General features: G+C 40.4%; 1 protein-coding gene across 1 annotated transcript in view; it reads left to right on the forward strand.

Moving 5' to 3' along the window:
• Positions 1-12682, forward strand: part of LOC5571202 (probable cation-transporting ATPase 13A3) — a 43455-nt gene extending 30773 nt beyond the window's left edge. The window contains exon 3 of the mRNA XM_001659538.2: positions 7056-12682. Within this exon, the coding sequence (XP_001659588.2) occupies positions 7056-10503 (3448 nt within the window). The 3' untranslated portion in view covers positions 10504-12682. The remainder of the gene's footprint in view (positions 1-7055) is intronic.
• The last annotated feature ends 8049 nt before the right edge of the window (positions 12683-20731 follow it).

Here is a 20731-nt window from a genome sequence, read left to right on the forward strand (position 1 = left end):
GTTTTCAACAAACTGTGAATCTACGAATAAAAAACAACAGCGGTGACGACGGCGACAAAAAGGACGCGCAATTTACTCTAGGATTGATAATTAATCGAAATCGAACTCTCATGGGAATCGGAGCGTCACTTCCACTCGAATCTATTGGATATTTGTTTGTCATTGCAATTTATTAGCTAGGTCGATTTTGACTACTGTTGACTTCCAATTGCGCAAATCGTTCGAAACTTGGATCGGCACCAAAAAAGAATGAATGGTGGGACCCGGTACACTGTAGCTACCGACTTAAAAGTGTATTTCGGCGAGTCAAGTGACTGGCTGGCGTTTTTCGCAACTTGTTGGCCTAGGACGATTGACGGTGTAATGGGACGTCGAGAAGCACATGGATCGGTATTAATTGAACTGCAGTTAATTTGCTGTGATGTGTTGTTTTTTTTCCCTTGCATTGGTGTGATATATCTTAATGCAAATCGATCCGATGCCAATGTTGCACTTTCGGAACTGACCTTAGCCAAGGGCCGTGAGAGTGGAATTTGGTTAATGCATACAACTTGCGAAAAGGAAGTATGATATTGATTCCAGTAATGAAACACCATTGGTTTGAGCATTGCAGTAATTCAGTAGAGGTTGATAAACTTTTGAATTTCAGAAACAGAGTGGTTTATCATTTGAGGCCTTCCTTAGCCTAGTGGTAACGTTCGCGGCAGAAAAGCTGAAGGCGTCTGGGTTCAATCCCCGATCGGTCCAGGATCTTTTCGTAATGGAATTTTTTTTGACTTCCCTGGGCATAGAGTATAATCGTACATGCCACACGATACACGAATTGCGAAAAATGGCAACTTTGGCAAAAGATAGCTATCAGTTAATAACTGTGGAAGTGCTCTGAACACTAAGCTGATGAGCAGGCTCTATTTCAATGAGACGACCCTCAACTTGGTCTTATTTTTACAAGGGGGAAATCTGCCTAGAGACACCTGAAACCTCAAGTGGTGTACAGAGTGCATAGACATTACCCTCAGCCTTAGACCCTTATCTCCCCGGAACCACCTTACGGCATTTTTTTGGGGAGGGGGCAGTGCATATAGGTATAGCACTTAACACATGTAGCAGAAGTAGCCTAGACAAACTGCTTCTCCTAGCCGACTTAAATAATGTTACAGGGGGCCAGTGTCGGCAGTGCTAATTCTCTGAAGCCAACTCTTGGTCGGCGCGCCATAGGCGCTGCGATTCTAGCATAATGTGAGTGACGGCCGTAGTTATTGCATTTCAGCACTCGGCATCCGCACACACTCTCTGGATTGTATTTTCGGGGACGTGTCCCCTCCGCATATAACGAGCATGCGATCTCTCACAATCATGAAACGCGGGGAATCTAACACGACATGCTCCGCTGTTTCCTCCACACCAGCACAATTGGGGCACGCAGGAAGTGCCCGGACCTATGCAAGTACTGCCTAGCAACCATGTCCTGACAGAAACTGCGTCAGGTAGAAGTTCACTGCCCCATGGTTTCTTTTATACCAATCTAACACATTTGGTATTAGCTGATGGATCACCTTTAGTGGAGTTATCCCATTCCTGCTGCCAACTTCTAAGCGTTGCCTCTTTACATGCGTTGCAGACTTCTCCGGTACTTCTTTGGTTGAAGCATTGAACATCTTCCTTGATGATAAGCCCGATGGGCGTCATCCCAGCTATGATGCACCCGGCCTCTTTTGAAACCGTTCGGTATGCGCTTGCTACTCTTAAGTAAATGATTATATACGTGCTTTCCAAATGCTTTAGGTTTCTGCCCGTTTTAAGCCCTTTTACAGGTACATTCAACGTGGCTAGCGAAGCTGAGCTTGCCATCGATCATTACCCCAAAGATGTCTTAGTGATCGCTTGGAATCTATGGTGCAATCATCTACCGAGATAAGCACCCGTTGCTCGGACTTGCGGTTGTTGACCACCACCACCTCAGTCTTGTGATGGGCATGTTCTAGACTTCATCCATTTCTCGACTATGGAGATAGAGTGCGCTGCTGTTAACTCTCCAACATTCCTCCATCGATTCTCCATAAACCAACAATCTTAATACCCTGCCCCTTCAGCCTCAGTACGTCATCGTACATCGCATTCCATAACATCGGGTCCAGGATTGAACCTTGAGGTACTCCCGTTGTGATTCGAACGCTTTTCTGTTCCTCCTCAGTGTCATACAGTAGCATCATACAATCAAAGTAGCTTACATAACTGCACCGATACCTTGAGGCGCTGAAGTGCGTGGGCTATCGCTTCCCCCCTCATAGCCTTTATCCACACGTTCTTTTCAGCACAAGTCATCGCTTCCTTCAATGTGCTCGGCTCATCCGTTTCCAGTGCTACCATGCCCATCGCGTAGTCACTGAATCTTGCCGGCAGCGCTCCACGAGTTGTGCGCCGCGATTCCGACCGTTGGTTTACCAGACGTCCAGCAGTCTGCTCAGTATCCGCTTCTCGATCCTCTTGGGCACAAGCTTCTTCTTCGCCTGGAAACTCGTCTGCAGTACCATGGAAGTTATCCTCTTCGTCGTTGTCAGGTCTCCTAATCGCCTTCGGTAACGGCTCCAAGTCAATCATCGAATCGGTGTCCTCAACATTCTTGGGCTCAGCCGGTGCCCTTTCCTCCACCTGTAGCAGTCCGAACTCCAGATTCTCCACAAAACGGACATCTCGGCTTATCGTGCCTTCACTTCCATCTTCTTGCGCTTTTCCGCCGGTATCTGCACCAATTCCTCGCTTCCAAAAAGATTTTCAGGTGCTCGAAAGACGGTTTTCGGCCGTATCACCGTTCAAACAGACTCTTGCCGATTGATCGTGACGGCAAACGATGTTGGAGATACGTTGCAGTCACCCCATTTCCTACACATGGGCATTTCCTTCAGGTAGCGGTTGCGTCTCTACACCCTATTCTGTTTCGACGAGTATGGAGCCGTGAACTGGTGGATGATCCCTTGCTTCGCAAGAATCCCTGCAACTCCTAGGCAACGTATTCACCGCCACCGTCCGATTGCAACACTCGAGGAGTTTTTCCGATCTGTGTCTTGCAGAACAGCACAAAGTCCTTCCTCCGAAACAAGTAAACGAAAGTCATTCTAGAGTAATCGTGTAAGTGCTGGTTTCTGCTTGGTGTCGTGCTTGGACATCGAGTATCTGCTTCGAACCGCGGTTGACTGTCTTCGGAAACAGAATCCTTGGCATCTTCGCCTCCAGGCAGCATCGGCAAACCGTACGCACACTGCAGTCCAGCAGTTTCATGCCGTCAGCTGCACCGCTTTTGTGAACTACTAGGATCACTTCAACGTCCCGATGGCTGATACGCCTGTGCCACGTATGCTGGCAGTCGAGTGTAGGGGTTCCTGGGGTAATATGCACCACTTAAGGAAAATGTACCGAAATGAACACTAAACAACATGTATGTAGTGTTTTTATACACGAATCTGGTTGGTTTGGGTTCACCCTATATGGTGTTGAGCGTATTTTCATCATAATTACAGTAGATTGTTCGAAAAATTAAAGTTTTTCCAAACACTACTTTTGCATGAATTAGGATTGATGCGGGGCACGATGCACCACTTTTTGGGGCAGAACGCACCACAACATTGAGGCAAGACGCACCTAAACAAAGGGGCATTATGCACCACAACAATGAGGCAAGATGCACCATCGTGTTTTAAACGTAATTTTATTTATCGTAAAATCACGAGTTTTGGATGATTTTCGTCTACAAGATGATACAATTGTGCATAAATACGTTAATAAAGACTTCAAATGACCTAACTTTTATGATAGTAGTTAATTTTGGAATGGATCGTTCTGCCCCGACCAATGGAATGCATGTTGCCCCAACCGGGTGCTTAACAGAAAATGTTATGGAAACTAGAAATCGTTGTGATATTTCGCCAAATCATGTCATCAACAACTTACCCAGTCTCTATTCATCTGTTTTATGGTGGAAGGTTGTAAAAATTCTCAATTCATCGCTTTCAAAACAACAAGTAAATGATCGGGAGCGTTACATCAAAATCGTACTTTTCGAATTTATTGTTCTATCTCCCTGTTAATTTTTTCAAGATGTGTCAAATTCTCAGGGCGTCAACAATTTGCAACATTTCTTCATTCCGCATAGTGTTTTTCTCTCAAAACTTGTTCAATTCAGATAAATTGACAAAGTGCGTTTCGCCCCGGCAATGCATATTACCCCAGGAGCCCCTATGTGCTTCGTCCGCACTCACTACCGCTTGAACCGGAACTCGAAGTCTGTACAAGCTGCCATACTGATTGGCTATAACTGCTATCTCGCCACTGTTCTTAGGTATCTCACATCCGTTTTTCCCGAAAACAACATTAAAGCATTTGTTGGTTAGGGTACTCACCGAAACTAATCCACTTGTCAACTTTGGAACGTGAAGCACATCTGACAAGGTTAAGTCCACAGACGATCCTTCGTCCTTCACACTGGTAATCCTTCCGCTACCGTTCCATGTCGGCGTCTTCTCTCAACTCCAGATGGGTAAGATTCTTGAGAACCTCGGATCACTTGTCGTGGTAGTCCTTCAATGCTTGCCACGCATCCTTCGCACTGGTGCAGCTCCTCACTAGGCTCGTTTGGCTGTCATCGATGCAAAGGCCAATCGTCGCACGGGCCTTCAAATCCGCCAAGTTCCAGTCGTTGGTAACCGGTTCTGGTTTTGCCTGACTGATGACGTCCCACGTCCCTGAATTTCCAGCATTGGTAATTGCGGTTCGACAACTTCGGGAGTGGGAACTGTGGTGTACAGGATCTGGATTATAAAAAAATATAATACAATGATTACAATGATACTGCATGCACGGGCCACTTAGCAAAATAGGAGTGTAGAATTGCTTCACTGAAGTCAGTCGTTTGTACAAAATTCTTGTGAAATCCAAGGATTTCTAAGAGAACGAAATTCGCTTGTCCGATGTAACTACGAGTCTCTGGCTTCGGGTCGCAGTATCTTAACCAGTGTTGGTAGACTCACACTCAAATCTTAATCATCGAGTTCTCCCGCGAGGGAAAAAGTTTGGAGGCATGGATCTTGACTTCTAGTGCTCCGATTTACCAGAAATTTTTGTCGCAGTTAAGAAATAACGTGAATTTTACTCAACAGAAAACTCTTAACATTTCAAACACAAGCTTATAAGTCATTCAAAATTTCTCATTTTGTTAAAAATTACAAAAAAAAAATAAAATACTATTTTGAAAACAATGAATTTGAATGCAAAATATTCTTTTACAAACCCGTTTCCAAGAGCCTTATTTCAGAAGATCAGAATATGTACTATGAAAAATAGTGCTCCTCGAGATTCTGATTGAACCTTTTACAAGCTTGAAACTTGAGTTCAGTTTCACACATTTTATACAATCTAAATCATAGAACAGTAGAGTATCAGTTCATATGAATCCAACTAACGAGCATGCAACAGCTGTACCGTTTTGTTTAATAAACACCTCCCTATCAGCAAACACTATCTCGTTTTGCACAGATTTGCAGCTGCCCTGATGCCTTCGCGTGACTCGCTCTAATCAAATAATTGTCACCGTCCCTTGGGAAGGTAACACTGAACGAAAGCTCCTGCCCCAAATTGAATGATTTGCAATTCACACGGTTGCAAACCTCAATATTCACTATTTTGAATGAAAATAGAAGAATATGATGCATCTGCTACCTATTGAGCAAAATTCATCCAATTCGACGATGAGTTTTAGTATATATTTGAGTGGCAATAATTAGATAGTTGAATTAAAATGTCACAAACGAAAAACATGCAACTACTAAAGGATTTTATTATGTCCTATGTACCAAAACAAAAATCATTCAATTATCGTCTGAGTTGTCATGTGGACAGATAATGATCGTAGATTTCAAACCATCTTTGTTAATCCTAGAAAAATATGGCGGCAGCAGCTTGATGGTCGGTATTTTTTTGTCTATTTAACAGGTAAGTGCATTGAATTATCAATAATTATCGTTGTTTCCAGCATCTGTTTATTACCTTCAAGCATACCAAACACAACAACGCTCTCTAACCAACGATGTTGGTGCAGAAATCATGGATCAACAACAGGCTCTTTCCGGACTATGCTTCGGTCACACGTGTGTTCCTGCAAATCTAAACTTGTGATTATCGAATGATTTGTGTGAATAAAAAACTAAATAACCACTGCTTGTGATGTACGCAAACCCACAATTGTTTAGTCATTATTTGTGTTCAACTTGAATTGCTTTAAAATATGAAAAAGTATGTAACGGATTGTTTACATCTATGTATGAAAATCATTCAATATTCAACATCTTTTGCAACGATGAAAACATTCCAAGACTGGATGATTTTCATCCAGTGTAATTTGTAAACAGATGATTTTGACAGGGATGAAAATCATCTTGAATGTGTCTGAAAATAGGTATGGGGCTAGGATGAGGCAAAAATCATTCATTTTAAGGCGGGAGATTTTGTTCAGTGAACGTGCATTACACATGCGAATCTGAAATCTGCAGCCTCCTGACACCGCCCATACAACCCCATTGAAAAATAACGAGCAAACATCTCTGGTTCCCACTGGGAAGTGATTCCCACTGACAGCTCAATGTTTGTAAACAAATAACCATTTGCGGAATAACAATCGATGATGGCGAAATCTTTTTCTCCGAAAAATTTCTTCTCTCGCATAACAACAGTTATTCGAACAAACAAACGGTTGCAAACTATTGGATTGCAGTACAGCAAGTCAATTCGGGTTGATGTGATTAGCTAAAACACATTTTAGTATTGGAGGAAAAATTCCCTAATATGATTAGGCCAATGTACGTTGTTGCTCTTGAGTTTGATGTTAACCACGAAAACATGGCTGCCTAGCACCGGATTGGAAATCTGGGACACATATGTCATATGTGTATTTGCTGCATCAACCATCCCCTTTAACTGACCCCACATGTGCTTACATTTCGATCAAAATTTCCCAGTATCTACATAGTAGCTAACCCCCACCTTCTCCTCTTGTTTCTTTCCAGGGAAATCGCCTCCAACTCCAAACGCCTTTCGCCCAACGGAAAGAACGTCGTCAAAGAGCTCGAACATATCGGCATCACCGATCGGGTGCAGTTCATCCAACAAATCACCCCGTTCCAGGTGGCGTTTCACCAGTCCGGCGGCAAATTCGACCACTACAATGAAATTCGGTTCTTCAGCTGCAAGAAGCTACGCTACATCTGGAACAAGGACTCCAAGCGGTTCGTCAAGCTGACCGGGCTGGATGTGCGCGTTCCCAGCGTGACCATTCACCACACCAAGGGCCTTTCGGTGTACGAGCAGAACATCCGGCGACTGGTCTACGGAACGAACGAGATTCTGATTCCGCTGAAGGGCGTCTTCACGTTGCTGTTTCTGGAAGTGCTGAACCCATTCTACGTCTTTCAGATCTTCTCCGTCATGTTGTGGTTTGTGTACGATTACTACTACTATGCAACGGTTATTATTCTGATGAGCGGTTTCGGTATTACGGCGTCCATTCTCCAAACGCAGAAGAATCAGAAGGCGCTGTATTCCACGGTCAAGAATAGCGATACGGCGATGGTCGTTCGGGATAACTGCGAATCGGAGCAAATCGAAACCAGGTTCTTGGTACCGGGTGATGTGGTGGAAATTCCGGCCACTGGGTGTACGATGCAGTGTGACGCTGTGCTAATCTCTGGAAACTGTATCTTGGACGAATCGATGCTAACGGGGGAGAGCGTCCCAGTTACGAAAACGCCGCTCCCGTTGAAACGCGATTTGAACTACGATCACAAGGAACACGCCCGGCACACACTGTTCTGCGGAACAAAGGTAATCCAGACTCGATACATTGGCAGTGAGAAGGTCTTGGTGAAGGTGATCAACACGGGTAACATCACGGCCAAGGGTGGATTGATCCGATCGATTCTATACCCTCCTCCAGTAGACTACAAATTTGAAAAGGATTCGTACAAATTCATCATGGTATTGGCGTTCCTTGCAGGATGCGGTTTCCTCTACACCGTAGTCACAAAGATCATGCGTGGTGTTGGAGCACTGAAGATCATTGTCGAATCTCTGGATTTGATCACCATCGCTGTCCCTCCAGCTTTGCCCGCAGCTATGACCGTTGGCCGCATGTACGCTCAGAAGCGACTGCAGAAGAACAACATCTACTGCGTGTCACCGCGAGCGATCAACGTATCCGGCAGTATCGATTGTGTGTGTTTCGATAAAACTGGTACCTTGACCGAGGATGGGCTGGATATGTGGGGTGTCCTGCCCAAAGACTCCACCAACAACTTCCAGATTCCGCTCACTCAAATCACCCGGCTTCCAATGACGGAACACTTGCTCAGCGGAATGGTAACGTGTCACTCGATCACCTTCGTCAACGGAGAAATGCGAGGCGATCCACTGGATCTCAAGATCTTTGAATCAACAGGCTGGATTTTGGAGGAAGCGAACGTTTCCGATGAGACCAAGTACGATCTGCTGTTCCCAACAATCGTGAAGCCCCCGCGAGGCGGTTCCAAGGACGACCTAAATCTGGAACTGGACGTGGCGTACGATAACTCCAACGATATTGGCATTGTGCGGGAGTTTTCGTTCACCAGCGCTCTGCAGCGGATGTCGGTGATCACTAGAAAGCTGTCGGACAATCACTTCAATGTATACGTAAAAGGCTCGCCGGAGATGATCAGCAGCCTGTGCAAGCCGGAGAGCATCCCAGAAGATTTCACCACGAAACTAGGATTCTACGCACAGCAAGGTTACCGGATCATTGCGATCGCTTACAAGTCGTTGGATAAGAAGATGAACTACTCAAAGGTTCAGAAGGTGTCCAGGGAGAAGGTTGAATGCGATTTGGAATTTTTGGGTTTCGTGATCTTAGAAAATCGTTTGAAGGCGGACACGGAGGAGGTGATCGAGAGTTTGAATGTGGCGAATGTGCGATGCATTATGGTTACTGGCGATAACTTACTCACAGCGGCGAGTGTGGCTCATGATTGCGGGATGGTTATGCCTGGTCAGAGTTTGGTGACGCTGACGGCTCACGTGGACAAAAATAACCCGAACAAGCACTTCCTCAGTTATGATATAACGGGTCAACCGCAGCTGACGCAGTCGGATATAATCAACGATAACAAGGTTACCGACGACAAGCGAAACGGAAACTATACGCTTATGACCCAATCCAACAGTATCAGCAGTTGCGATACGGTCGATACCTGCACGATCTCGACACAGTTAAGTGGGTTCGATAAGGAAGAGCATCAGATCGCTATCGAGGGCGACAGTGATAAAAGTGTATCGGTGGGTGCCCAGGGTGGATCGTTCCGATTCGCTTTGACCGGAAAAACGTGGGCGGTCGTCAAAGAGCACTTCCCGGAGTTGGTACCAACGATCATAACGTTCGGAACGGTGTTTGCTCGGATGTCGCCGGATCAGAAACAGCACTTGATCACGGATTTGCAAAACTTAGGATACTACGTTGCTATGTGCGGTGATGGCGCCAATGACTGTGGAGCGTTGAAAGCTGCGCATACTGGGATTTCGTTGTCAGAAGCTGAGAGTTCGGTGGCGTCACCATTTACTTCGAAGAGTCCAACGATTGCTTGTGTACCAAAGGTGATCAAGGAGGGCCGAGCGGCATTGGTTACATCGTTTGGAATTTTTAAATACATGGCTGCATATTCGTTGGTGCAGTTTGCTTCCGTCTTGATCCTCTACTCGATCGATTCCAATCTGACAGATCTGGAGTTCCTATACATTGATCTCTTCATCATCTCGGTGACTGCGTTCTTCTTCGGCAAAACTTCGTCCTACGATGGACCGCTGGTGAAACAAGTCCCGTCAAACTCGCTTATATCGCTGAGTCCACTGCTATCGCTAGGGCTACATTTGATCGTGGCATTAGGATTCCAAGTTGCTGGCTGGTATCACATCCAGGCTCAATCTTGGTTCGTACCTTTCAACTACAGTGACGAACTGGCTCTGAACGATCTCGGATGTTACGAAAATTATGCCATCTTCAGCATCTCCTGCTACCAGTACATCATCCTCGCGATTGTATTCTCCAAGGGAGCTCCCTATCGCAAGTCCATCTTCTCAAACTACGGCTTCTTGGTCAGCATAATCATCAACACGGCTTTATCGATCTTGCTGACCCTGTACCCGCCCATGTGGCTTCAGGATCTCTTCCAACTAGTCATCCCCCAGGAGGACATCACCTTCCGAGCCTATTTGGTCGGGTATGGATTGGCTAACTTCATCATCGCACTGTTCATCGAGAAGTTCATCATCGACGAGATCGCGTTCAAGAAGCTACGCTACCGGTGGCACAACATCGCCAAGTCCCGGCGCAAGTACTTATTGATCGAGCACAACTTCCGTAAAGAAGTGCAGCACCCGAGCGATTTTAAAACCGTGCTCGGCTGGTCTAGCGAGAAGTACGATTACTGACATCACCTCCAGCGGGTGTTGAAACTAGTGGCGAGTGTGGTGATGAGCGATCGGCAAGCGTGGCTTCTAAGGCTTCAGCAGCGGATTGAACTTCGGTAGCGATCGCTACGAGCTGAATTTTAAGGGAACCGTCAAGTCATGAAGTTCTGTTTCACAGAGCAGCAGCGGAAAACTGCCAAGCGTTTAGGTTTTGATTCTGATAGGATTATTTTTGCAATGGAAACGCGCATTGTAGTTGCATGCATTAGGATGATTTTTTTTTAAAAGGCAATTGTGAAGTTCAGAATATTAGTTCTCCGGTGATTAGAGATGTAAGTGCCATAATTGTATTATGTTTTCATTAGGACTCCAGGACAAACGCTAGGGCAAATAAAGTTTACACATGTGATAATAGCGGAATGCTGGATTTTGGGCAAATCTGAACTACGGAAAGATGACGACGAGCAGGAGAAGGTTCACAAGAATACAGGAAATTTCGTGGCGCTGTGCAGAATCGAAATCAAAGGAAGACAATAATCAAAATTTGTACAGAAAAGAAGTAAAGAAAAATCAAGCCTCTGTAATTAGTGATAATTTCCAACTGGCTTTTGGCTGGAGTTCTCCTTCGCTTCTGCACGCGAAAATTGAGTACACGTTTGACGTTAGTAGGAGTGGGAGTTGATGTGGAAACTCAATTGACGACCATTATCGGATGGATATTGAATTCGACTTTGTCATATTTACTATTCCACTAATCGAAGGGAATGACTCTTTTTTCTGTAATAGAAAAATCCTTGCAACTCAAGTTCTCTCATAAACCAGTAATAGCGATTGTTACATTTTGAGGTTTGTCTGCTTCAGAAAACTTGTGTTATTTCCTTCGATTCAAACTACAACCCAAGTAAAATTTTAGGTTTTATTGTAGAAGGGTTATAACTAACTAAAACCCAAAAATATGTTTCTAAAACTATAATAAAACGCAATTTTTTACTTGGGAAAGCACAATACTAGTTTGGAATCGTCAAATCGTGCACGAATCAAAATTATTGTTTAATGCATTTTACAATTGAACAGTTCGATGGATTTTAGAAGCCGTCAATCTTCTTCATCGATGGGAGAACATGGTCAAAAGAAGAAAGCATAAAAGTGTTCCCAGCAGTTCTACTTTAAAAGAGTATAAAATCAACTTAAAAATCGCATGTTTTGCAAGTGACATAAATTCAAAGAAAAAAACTTATATATCAAACAATTGGCAGTTTTAGGTTAAAACAAAACAAAATAAAACATACACAAGCAAGCTGACACATTCTCACTTTACTGTACACCTTTAGTCATATTTGCGAGTCACAAAATATATAAAAAAAATGTTTCAATCCAAAACCTCTAGAGAAAATTATGAAGTCACGCCTTCCCTTCTGAGAAGCGTTAGCTATTTAGGATTTGTAGGTATGTAGCAAGATTTTCTAAAACAAATATTACCACAATGCATCTCACAGCCAAACGCCTAGCGACCGCTGAGAGAACACTCCAAGTGCTAGATCGATTTTGATTTACTTCTATTAAGCAAAGCTCGCGGTGTTGGTCAGGAATTTCATTTATAGTCAATTTATTTAAGCAACTTTGCGTCTGCAATAGAAACCGGGAATTTTCCGTGGCCACTATATTTCAAACACTATCATAAATACAACCACAAATATATACAACAAGGACCTCTGAATTATTTTGTTCATACACTTTGTTAAACTCCCCGATACCAAATAGGCGTAAGTTGCAAAACCGAACTGTCTTATTCGATAATAGTTGTTGATCTTTCGAAATGAGGCACTCTTAAGAAAAAAAAAATGACTCTTCCTCACTGAATCACACAAAACCATATTAGTGTGTTTGTACCGCGTATTTGTGTAGCAATTTTTTTGTTCACTTAAAATTTATATTAATGAATAGTAACTTATTGTATGCAGGCAAACAAGCGAAATTCAAACAGACGTGCAAATGCTTCAGATCGATTGCTTTCGGATCAAATACTAGAAGAATCAAACATGGAAATCGTAGAAATAAATCAAGGCAATTCAAAAGGCGGGGTTTGAAAGCAGACGATCGAGGTGGAATCAAGAAATCTACAAGGAAAAACAACTCACACTTTGTACATATACCGGGAAATATTTTACAAACCAACAAATAAAGGTTACTATATCACGAATTTCGGTTGACTAATGTTTAATTGTATGGAACATATTGTGAAACAAAGTCCCTCGTCTTCTTCAAATCATGTCTAACATGTTTACCTTAACGAACAAGCGACATAATATTAAAAACTGATACAGACACAAACGATCATTACTTCAACAGGTGCTCAATGTAATCTCCAAATGAATTGCATCGATTTGTTTTATTTTGATGACGATTTTCAGCACTGATATTATTTTTGATTGAGTATTTCAGGGTAGGAAAAAAAATTATATGACGTTATAAGGTTCACCATTCTACCAAAGACGAAATAAAGACCGCCATGTTCCATACAGTTGCTCAAAATTTTATGCACGTAAGGTAACACTGCAGAACACGTTTTTGTCTCAAGTACCAAAATACCACGATTTAGTTATATAAGGGTTGGTGAATCCATTGCCGTTTTGAAAAAGATCATAGCACGTCTAGTTTTTTTAATGGCTGTTGAAAATGCAAAATTTGACTATTTCAGTCAACTTGCATGCAAGTTTGCCAGCTTGTTAGACAATTTATTTGCTATTTTTGCCACAGAATTCAAACTTTATGTGTATAACAATACTTATCAACTAGAGTCATAGTACTTTCGATGCTCAAAAGTAAATTTTTGATGGTTTAGAAAAGTGTTGTATTTTTTCATAAGGTACCGCGGGGCAAGTGGGTAGATGGGGTAAGTGAAAACAATTGATATATTTTACTGAATATGTGAATTAACGTTTTAAACTCATGCGTAAACCTTTGAGGTCATTGAGAACATTACGATAGGTTAGAGATTTCTGAGATTTTTCAGCCATTATTGCATAATAGAGTGAAAAATTGTTAACCTGTCAACTGTTACTCCGTAACAAGTTGGCGGCGTACAATCTTATTTTATTATTTGCAGTGGAAAAATGTTGCGGAAAATAATTTCCTGTACCACTTCTTAGTTGTCCTCTGTGACAGTTTCAAACTGCAATAAAAAAGTTTTAGAATTAATTCGACGTAGACCTAAAAATAACTAAATTTAAACACCGTTAATTTTCTTATCAGGTGGGGCAAGTGAAAAGTTTATCATTAGAGATTGAATTTGTGTTTTCTCTTTAAGTAGCCATAAGTAAACATGGTTCGCAATTATTATAGAAAAACATAACGTGTTGATAATTCAAGAAACACTATACTCAAGCGTTAAAAGCTATTAGAAATCATGGAAATTCTCTAAAATATGTTGCCAAACATTACAATATCAATATGTCTACTTCGGGCAGCCAATTAAAAGGAAGACGTTGATTGAAAAGTTGCAATATTAGGGAACACACGGAAATCTCGTGAAATGTCTATGTAAAGCTAGTTCAAAACATAAAAATGGGGTATAGGTCTATCCACATAAAAGACCCAAAATACGTTATTGAAGGATTCGGTTTGATTTCTCCCGAAGAGTTATCCGACGTCATATCCGACTTTCTCAAAACCAAATAACGAGCGGTGGAAATTCTATAGAGCAGAAATGCAATTGCTGTCCTATAATGTAAGAACTGACATTGGAAATGTTGCATTTATAATGTTGTCGAATCATTTCAACTAACATAACTGAACAGAAGAAAGTTGAAGTGAAAAGAATAACATTTTCTTTGTTACTTGTGTTATTGTTCATTGGGAAGCTTTAACAAGTGTTAAAGCTAATAGAAATCGTGAATATAACTGTTTGTTTTTGAATTTATTGTTCAAAACGGTAAACTTTTCACTTGCCCCACTTTTGGGGCAAGTGATAAGTAAAGAGACATTTTTCAAAAACTTTTTCTGTATTTTTTTCTTCAATTTTTCATAAAAATCAATTTCAACATGCTGCTTATATATGGTGGTAGTCAAGCTTAAAAATATACACATCCTCATTTGTTTCAATTTAAAGTCTCTAGAATTGGAAGAATCTCAACTATGCGAATTCCATTACCCACTTGCCCCACGGTACCTTATAAGAGAAACGAAGAATTTTGTACGGAGAATGCAAGCATGTTAAAACAATCGATTCAGTCTAATTTTGATCGTTTAAATTTCAACCAAATTATATCTGAAATGAAAGTGAAAGTCCTATTTTGCATGCTTGGTGGATTAGATCACCAAAAAGTTTGAAAACTCATACTTTAAATTTCATGTAAACATCAATGAAACCAGTGTTTTATACAACTTTGGCGACCTGTGGCCAACAATTGTGACGTGTAGGAAAATTTCTGAGAACGTAATGACATTCAGCAACCCCAAACCTACTAGAGGCACAAAATTTGATCCTGGAGACATGCAGAAATCTCATTTTTGTTACTTTGTGAGCAAATCTAGAAAGCCGTGAAAAGTGTACGGCGATCTGTCAAACTATGGTATTGCGGCGCTTATTTTAAATCCACATCCAGCGGCGGCGGTAACGCGCAGAAGATATGCGCGCAATTCAAACTAAACGTCAAAATTCAAGTAGGCTTGGATTTTTTCGTTCTTCAAGGACGCAAATGTTTTAAATTTGCTAAATCTGAAACATTTGATGATTTTCATTATCGCTGCGACGGTATATTGACATTTTCATATAATCGCATTACGTGGATTTATCTTGCAGAGCACAATACCTTTGTACTGTAAATGCAGTACTAGAAGTGGTACCCAATCTGAACTTGGGTTGTTTGCCTCAGCATCAGCAATCCATTCTCCCTATAGGGCTCTGCACTGTTTTGATTTTGTGTAGAATTTTGACGTTTAGTGACCTTGTTGTTTACAAATTTTATGTGAGAGTGAAAGGAAGAGGAAGATTTTTGTGCAGTGACCCATAGAGCTTAGTGACATGTGAACACACGAACACTCGTATACGCTCATCATACACAGTTTGTTTTTGTTTTCCTCAACGAAACTTGCACACGCTTTCCATACTCATCAAAATGCATATGGAAATATTACCCAATTTGAAATTTGTTTACCCAGATTCTTGGTGTTTATTGAGTCAGAGTGCATACCGTGGTGCATCAATGCCCGGACACTTAAGTCGACACAAATGTTCAAATTCCAATATGAATGTGTTGTTTCAGAAAATCCTTAACGTTACAGTGTTTTGAACATTGTTTCAACCCAGATCTTTACGAAAGTGATGAACTTTTTGATAAAAAACATGATTTTAACTAGAAAATCATTCAAATATTAGAGCATGTCTTGTCTATAAATCCGGACACCTGATGCAAGTGGTGTCTTTAAATCCGGACACTTTTGGATCGAAATCCAGGCAACTGTTTAAAAGCATGTAATTTTCGTTTAATTTTAATGAAAATCATATCAACACACAATCAAATATCACTCTTTCATAAATATGATATCTGCGTTTACCATATTGAGGATTTTGCCCTCAAATAGACTCACACCCAAACAATTTTGTCACACCAAAATATTCTCCCACCATGTTTGGCATATATTGGATGGCGTCGTAGCTAACAAAACCAACAAGTAACGCACATGTAACGCATTATGTTGGATTGTACATTGAATGCAAGTTGCGTGCTTCTATTAAAGTGCCATAGAAACTGACGTGTGAGTATTTATTTTTCCACGTTCAAAATGTGCATGAGAATCTATTCCTCAACAAAACGAACAATACAATATCAAAAATAATAGCGAGTTCGCAATATTAGTGATTTGATTACCTGAGCTGAAGTTCATGTGAATTGAATTGCAGTTGATGCGGCTCGATATACTCAAGATATACTCAATTTATTTAACACTCTTTTGAATTCTGATAATTTACTATACTTTACATTTTTATTTTTCAAGTTTCTTCATATTTTTTCCTCCACGGAGCTTTTTTACACTAGTCAAACGTGGGTCTTTACGCACCAATAAAATAACATTTCAAACATGAAACACAACAGTGGAGTCACAGAGCCTTTAAATATATCTTCCTAAACACTTATCGATAAAACTTTCTATAGAAATGTATTTCACAAACTTTTTCTGCAACCAAAAATTGTTCGCGCGTTCATCGATTGTTGAACTTGAGTTGGGGTTGGATCGCGACGAAATGACGTCCAGCATAAACCAATTATTTGTTTTTATTTTTATTAATTATTTTACAGTGGCTACTAGATTGAAAATGAAAATAAAATTATCAGCATTGTCAAAAATAAAGGGAGAAAATAAAAACCAAACATATAATAATTTAATTTTAACTCTAATTAATCAATATAATCAGTGTCCGGATATCGGTACCATCCGGATTTTGATTCACCACGGTACTATCAGGTCCGTCCCACTCGGGCTCAAATTGGGTACCACTTCTAGTACTGCATTTGGTCCCTCAGTAGTGCAAAAGGTACCCAAGTTTAACAGATCGCAGTACACTTTGAACGGCATTCTAGATTATCTTATGAGCCATAAAATTTAGGGCAACTGCAAGTGACATGAGGGTCTTTAATTTGTCTTTGGTACTATTTTCCTCTGAGTTTCACAACTACATCCAATTAGAGCACCCACACCATTGAGCGTGATGGTTTATGGACAAAAGGTCGAAAGACAAAAGGTCGAAAGACAAAAGGTCGAAAACAATTTGCATGGTGTAAAATTTGTCCTTCTTTGAAAACATATTTTCGACCTTTTGTCCCTACTTTTTTGTTCTTCGACCTTCTGTCCTTTCGACCTTTTGTCTTTCGACCTTCTGTCCTTTCGACCTTTTGTCTTTCGACCTTTTGTCATAGATTCGAGCGTGATAACCACTATGGTCTAATCCACCGGTGTACTAAATTCACTCAGTATGAGAATTGTGACACTTAAGCGGGGCACGCTCCCGTTGATCCCCACGTGATCTGGACCCGCTCTAGTGTCAAAATCCTTTGACCGAGTCAGTTTAGTACACCAGTGGATAAGACCGTAGGCTAATTTTCAAAGCTAAACAATCACTTCGACAACTGGTGGCTAGTAGGAGAACCGTCAAAAAAGGTTGAGTTGAGAACGCACCGTGTGCGGCATAGGGCAGCGTCCATTTATTACGTATCGCTAAAATTGGAAATTTTTAAGCACCTACCACCCCTAACCCCTCTGTAACTCTTTCTGTATGAAAATTTTTTTTGTGTGCGTGAGCCGTAACGCTTGAGCCTACTCCCCCCTCCCCATCGAGCGTTACGTAATTTGTGGATGCCGCCTAGGATGGAGCACATAATTTACACTCTTTTCTCGGAATAGTTATTTTGTAGACGATCAGAGAGCATTGAAAACCATGATAAACTTTTTTTCCTTCAATAATGTACAGATCTGGTCAGTGAGTGGGATAAAATTGGAAAATTAATGTTTGGCAAAATAGGTTATAAACTTCCGGAATCCGGTTAGTGGTTAAATTTGTTGTGAAATCACGAGTATCGCAAGAATAAAGGGTTAAAATTATTATGCTAATGGAAAATAGTTCAATAATTGTTTGATTATTACCTAATTTTTAAGTTGAAAATTTGAATTTTCGACGTAACCAAACATTTTCAGTGACGTTTCTTGCCTTCTTCCCCAGCGACCTATGATGGTGGCGCATTATATTTGCCTATAGCCTGATGATGAAGTAGGAGTCGCGCTCAATAAATGAAAGATAAAGTTTGACCGCGTCTGATTTTGAGGAAAGTTTTGCGATATAGGGAGTCGATGCCGGTTATGGACCCTTTGCGTATTATGGACCCCCTACAGAAAAACATAATACACATAACATAACACTCAAAGCAACTTTATTTCTACACTCAGGCAAATAAATTAACGAATTTCATAAATTTTCCCTTATGAAGCATTGAAAAATGTACAAAAACCTATTTCAAAAGGCTATTATGGATTTCATACCATTGAAATGATAACCATAATTGATAACATAGTTAATTATAATGAACGTTCACAAATTTCATTGCGCGCCTTATGATTTCCATTGCTGTCATTAGTCATTTCCTTAATGATACCATCTTTCATAAGGCTATTATAGATTTCATATTAGTCCAATGAAAACCATAATTGCGAAGCATGTTAAACCTCATTAACGTATATCAATTTCATTAAGCCACCTTATGAAGCTCATAGCTCTCATCACTGTGAAAAACTCATAAGGTTGTTATTATGAAAATTTGCAAATGGAAGCATAATTGGATGCTGATTGCGGATTCATTTACTGAAGCATCATATTTTTTTAGAATATTCTAAAAGGTAATAAGTTGGTAATTTTTCAGAGCATTTGAAATTAATACGGATTTGAATTTTCAGGTATAATTCCATTGACAGAACAGTCATTCGACTGGAGAGCAGAATGATCGTTGACATTCCACAAACTGCAGTCAACTTTTTTACAAGTCTAGTTATGAGGAAGGAACTACGGCAATGGATGATCGTGAAAATAAAAAAAAAAAAAAAACAAAGGAATAATTATACAGATCATTAAAAAGAGAAAATGGTTCAATTCAATAGCATATTACATTAATATCTATTTCATCTTGGAAAATGGCTTAACAAACTTAACTAGAAATCGAATTTTCATTTTTCGCCGCATCACTGCTCGATATTCAATAGTACCATATAGTACTTTACTGCATAATACTGCATTATTATTCGAGCAGCAACATGTCAAAGTAGGTGGAAATTCGATTTCTGCACGTTAGGTAATCAATAACCTAATATTAAGTAAATTAACGCATTGGAAATTCTGTAAATATTCAGAATGGAATGTATAGTCCACGAGGTATACAAAATGAATGAAGAAATAATAATTAATGTTATAAAAAGTAATGAAGTTTATACTACTGAAAGAAGAAATTCTTAAAATATCATATCAATATTCATAAGGCTGTTTTATGAAATAAGCAAGACACCACATTGGCATGATTCAGTTCAATTCATAAGGTGAATCAATGAAATACATACCGATTTCTTGTGGCAAATAAACATAAGGGGAAACAATGGATATTCGTAGTACTTTTGCCTGAGTGTATGAAAATCCACCGGGGGAACTTCGATTACATTGTTAGTCAGCAGTTTCAGGCAAAATATTTGGTTTGCGACGCATAAATACAGATATTTGAACAGTTTTGTAAATGAAACCACACAAGAGGGTCCATAATACGCATTTCCAGGTGGGTCCATAATAGGCTCGTCGGCAGCGAGCCGGATTACATGGGAATCAAATGGAGGGTCCATAATACGCAACGTCAAATTTGTAAACAATCCTATTATGGACCCCGGGAGGGTCCATAATAGGCATTCGGACAACAGTTTTTCAAATGCATATTTCGCTGGAAAAATCGTATGATTTTGTATGTTTCATAGACGTACTATGAAGTAAAGACATTGAATTTGTTGTTAGACTCCACAAAACGTATATGCGTATGAGATATCATTGCGGAAAAGCGTCTAGAATGAATTTCAGCTACTAAGGGGTCCATTACTAGCATTGAAACCCTAAATAATGAATTTTCGTTCGGATTAAATTTTAAGAGGACTGAGATATAGCAAGGTTCTTGAAAATGAAGGACTCTAGCGTACCGCGTACAAGTCGAACATAGCGCATTCGGTAAAATAAGCAAACCCCTGTAACCCCTGGGTTTTCATCGACCTTTTAGTAGTTTAAGAAGCAAGTATGAAATAAACCCAACAGCAGAATAGTTTGTCATCTGTTACAAACGACACGTAGTTACGTTATCCATTTAAACCCAGAATGCTTAAATGATAATTAAGCCAAATTCAAACCTGTTCTATCCAAAATATGGCTAAGAGCTGATTTCTTCACCTTCAGCCTTAAACTATGTTTACCCATGTAAAGGAATTACAACGACTCCTATAATAATTCATAAAGTGATTGATTGTGTTCATCAGGAAATTTATTCAGCAATTCCTCGATAATTTAATTAAAAATATTCTAGAGCAAATTCTTGAGAAATCTTTAGAGCACTTTTGTAACAGTTCAGGTGGAGTTCATGGAAGAATCCCCAGTTAAAATCATAGAGCGATTTTTAAGAAAATTTTCGCTGCAATGAATACGAACGGAAACGCGATAATAGAACAACATTGCAGAAGA

Source organism: Aedes aegypti, chromosome 3, assembly GCF_002204515.2.
Source record: "Aedes aegypti strain LVP_AGWG chromosome 3, AaegL5.0 Primary Assembly, whole genome shotgun sequence".
NCBI lineage: Eukaryota > Metazoa > Arthropoda > Insecta > Diptera > Culicidae > Aedes > Aedes aegypti.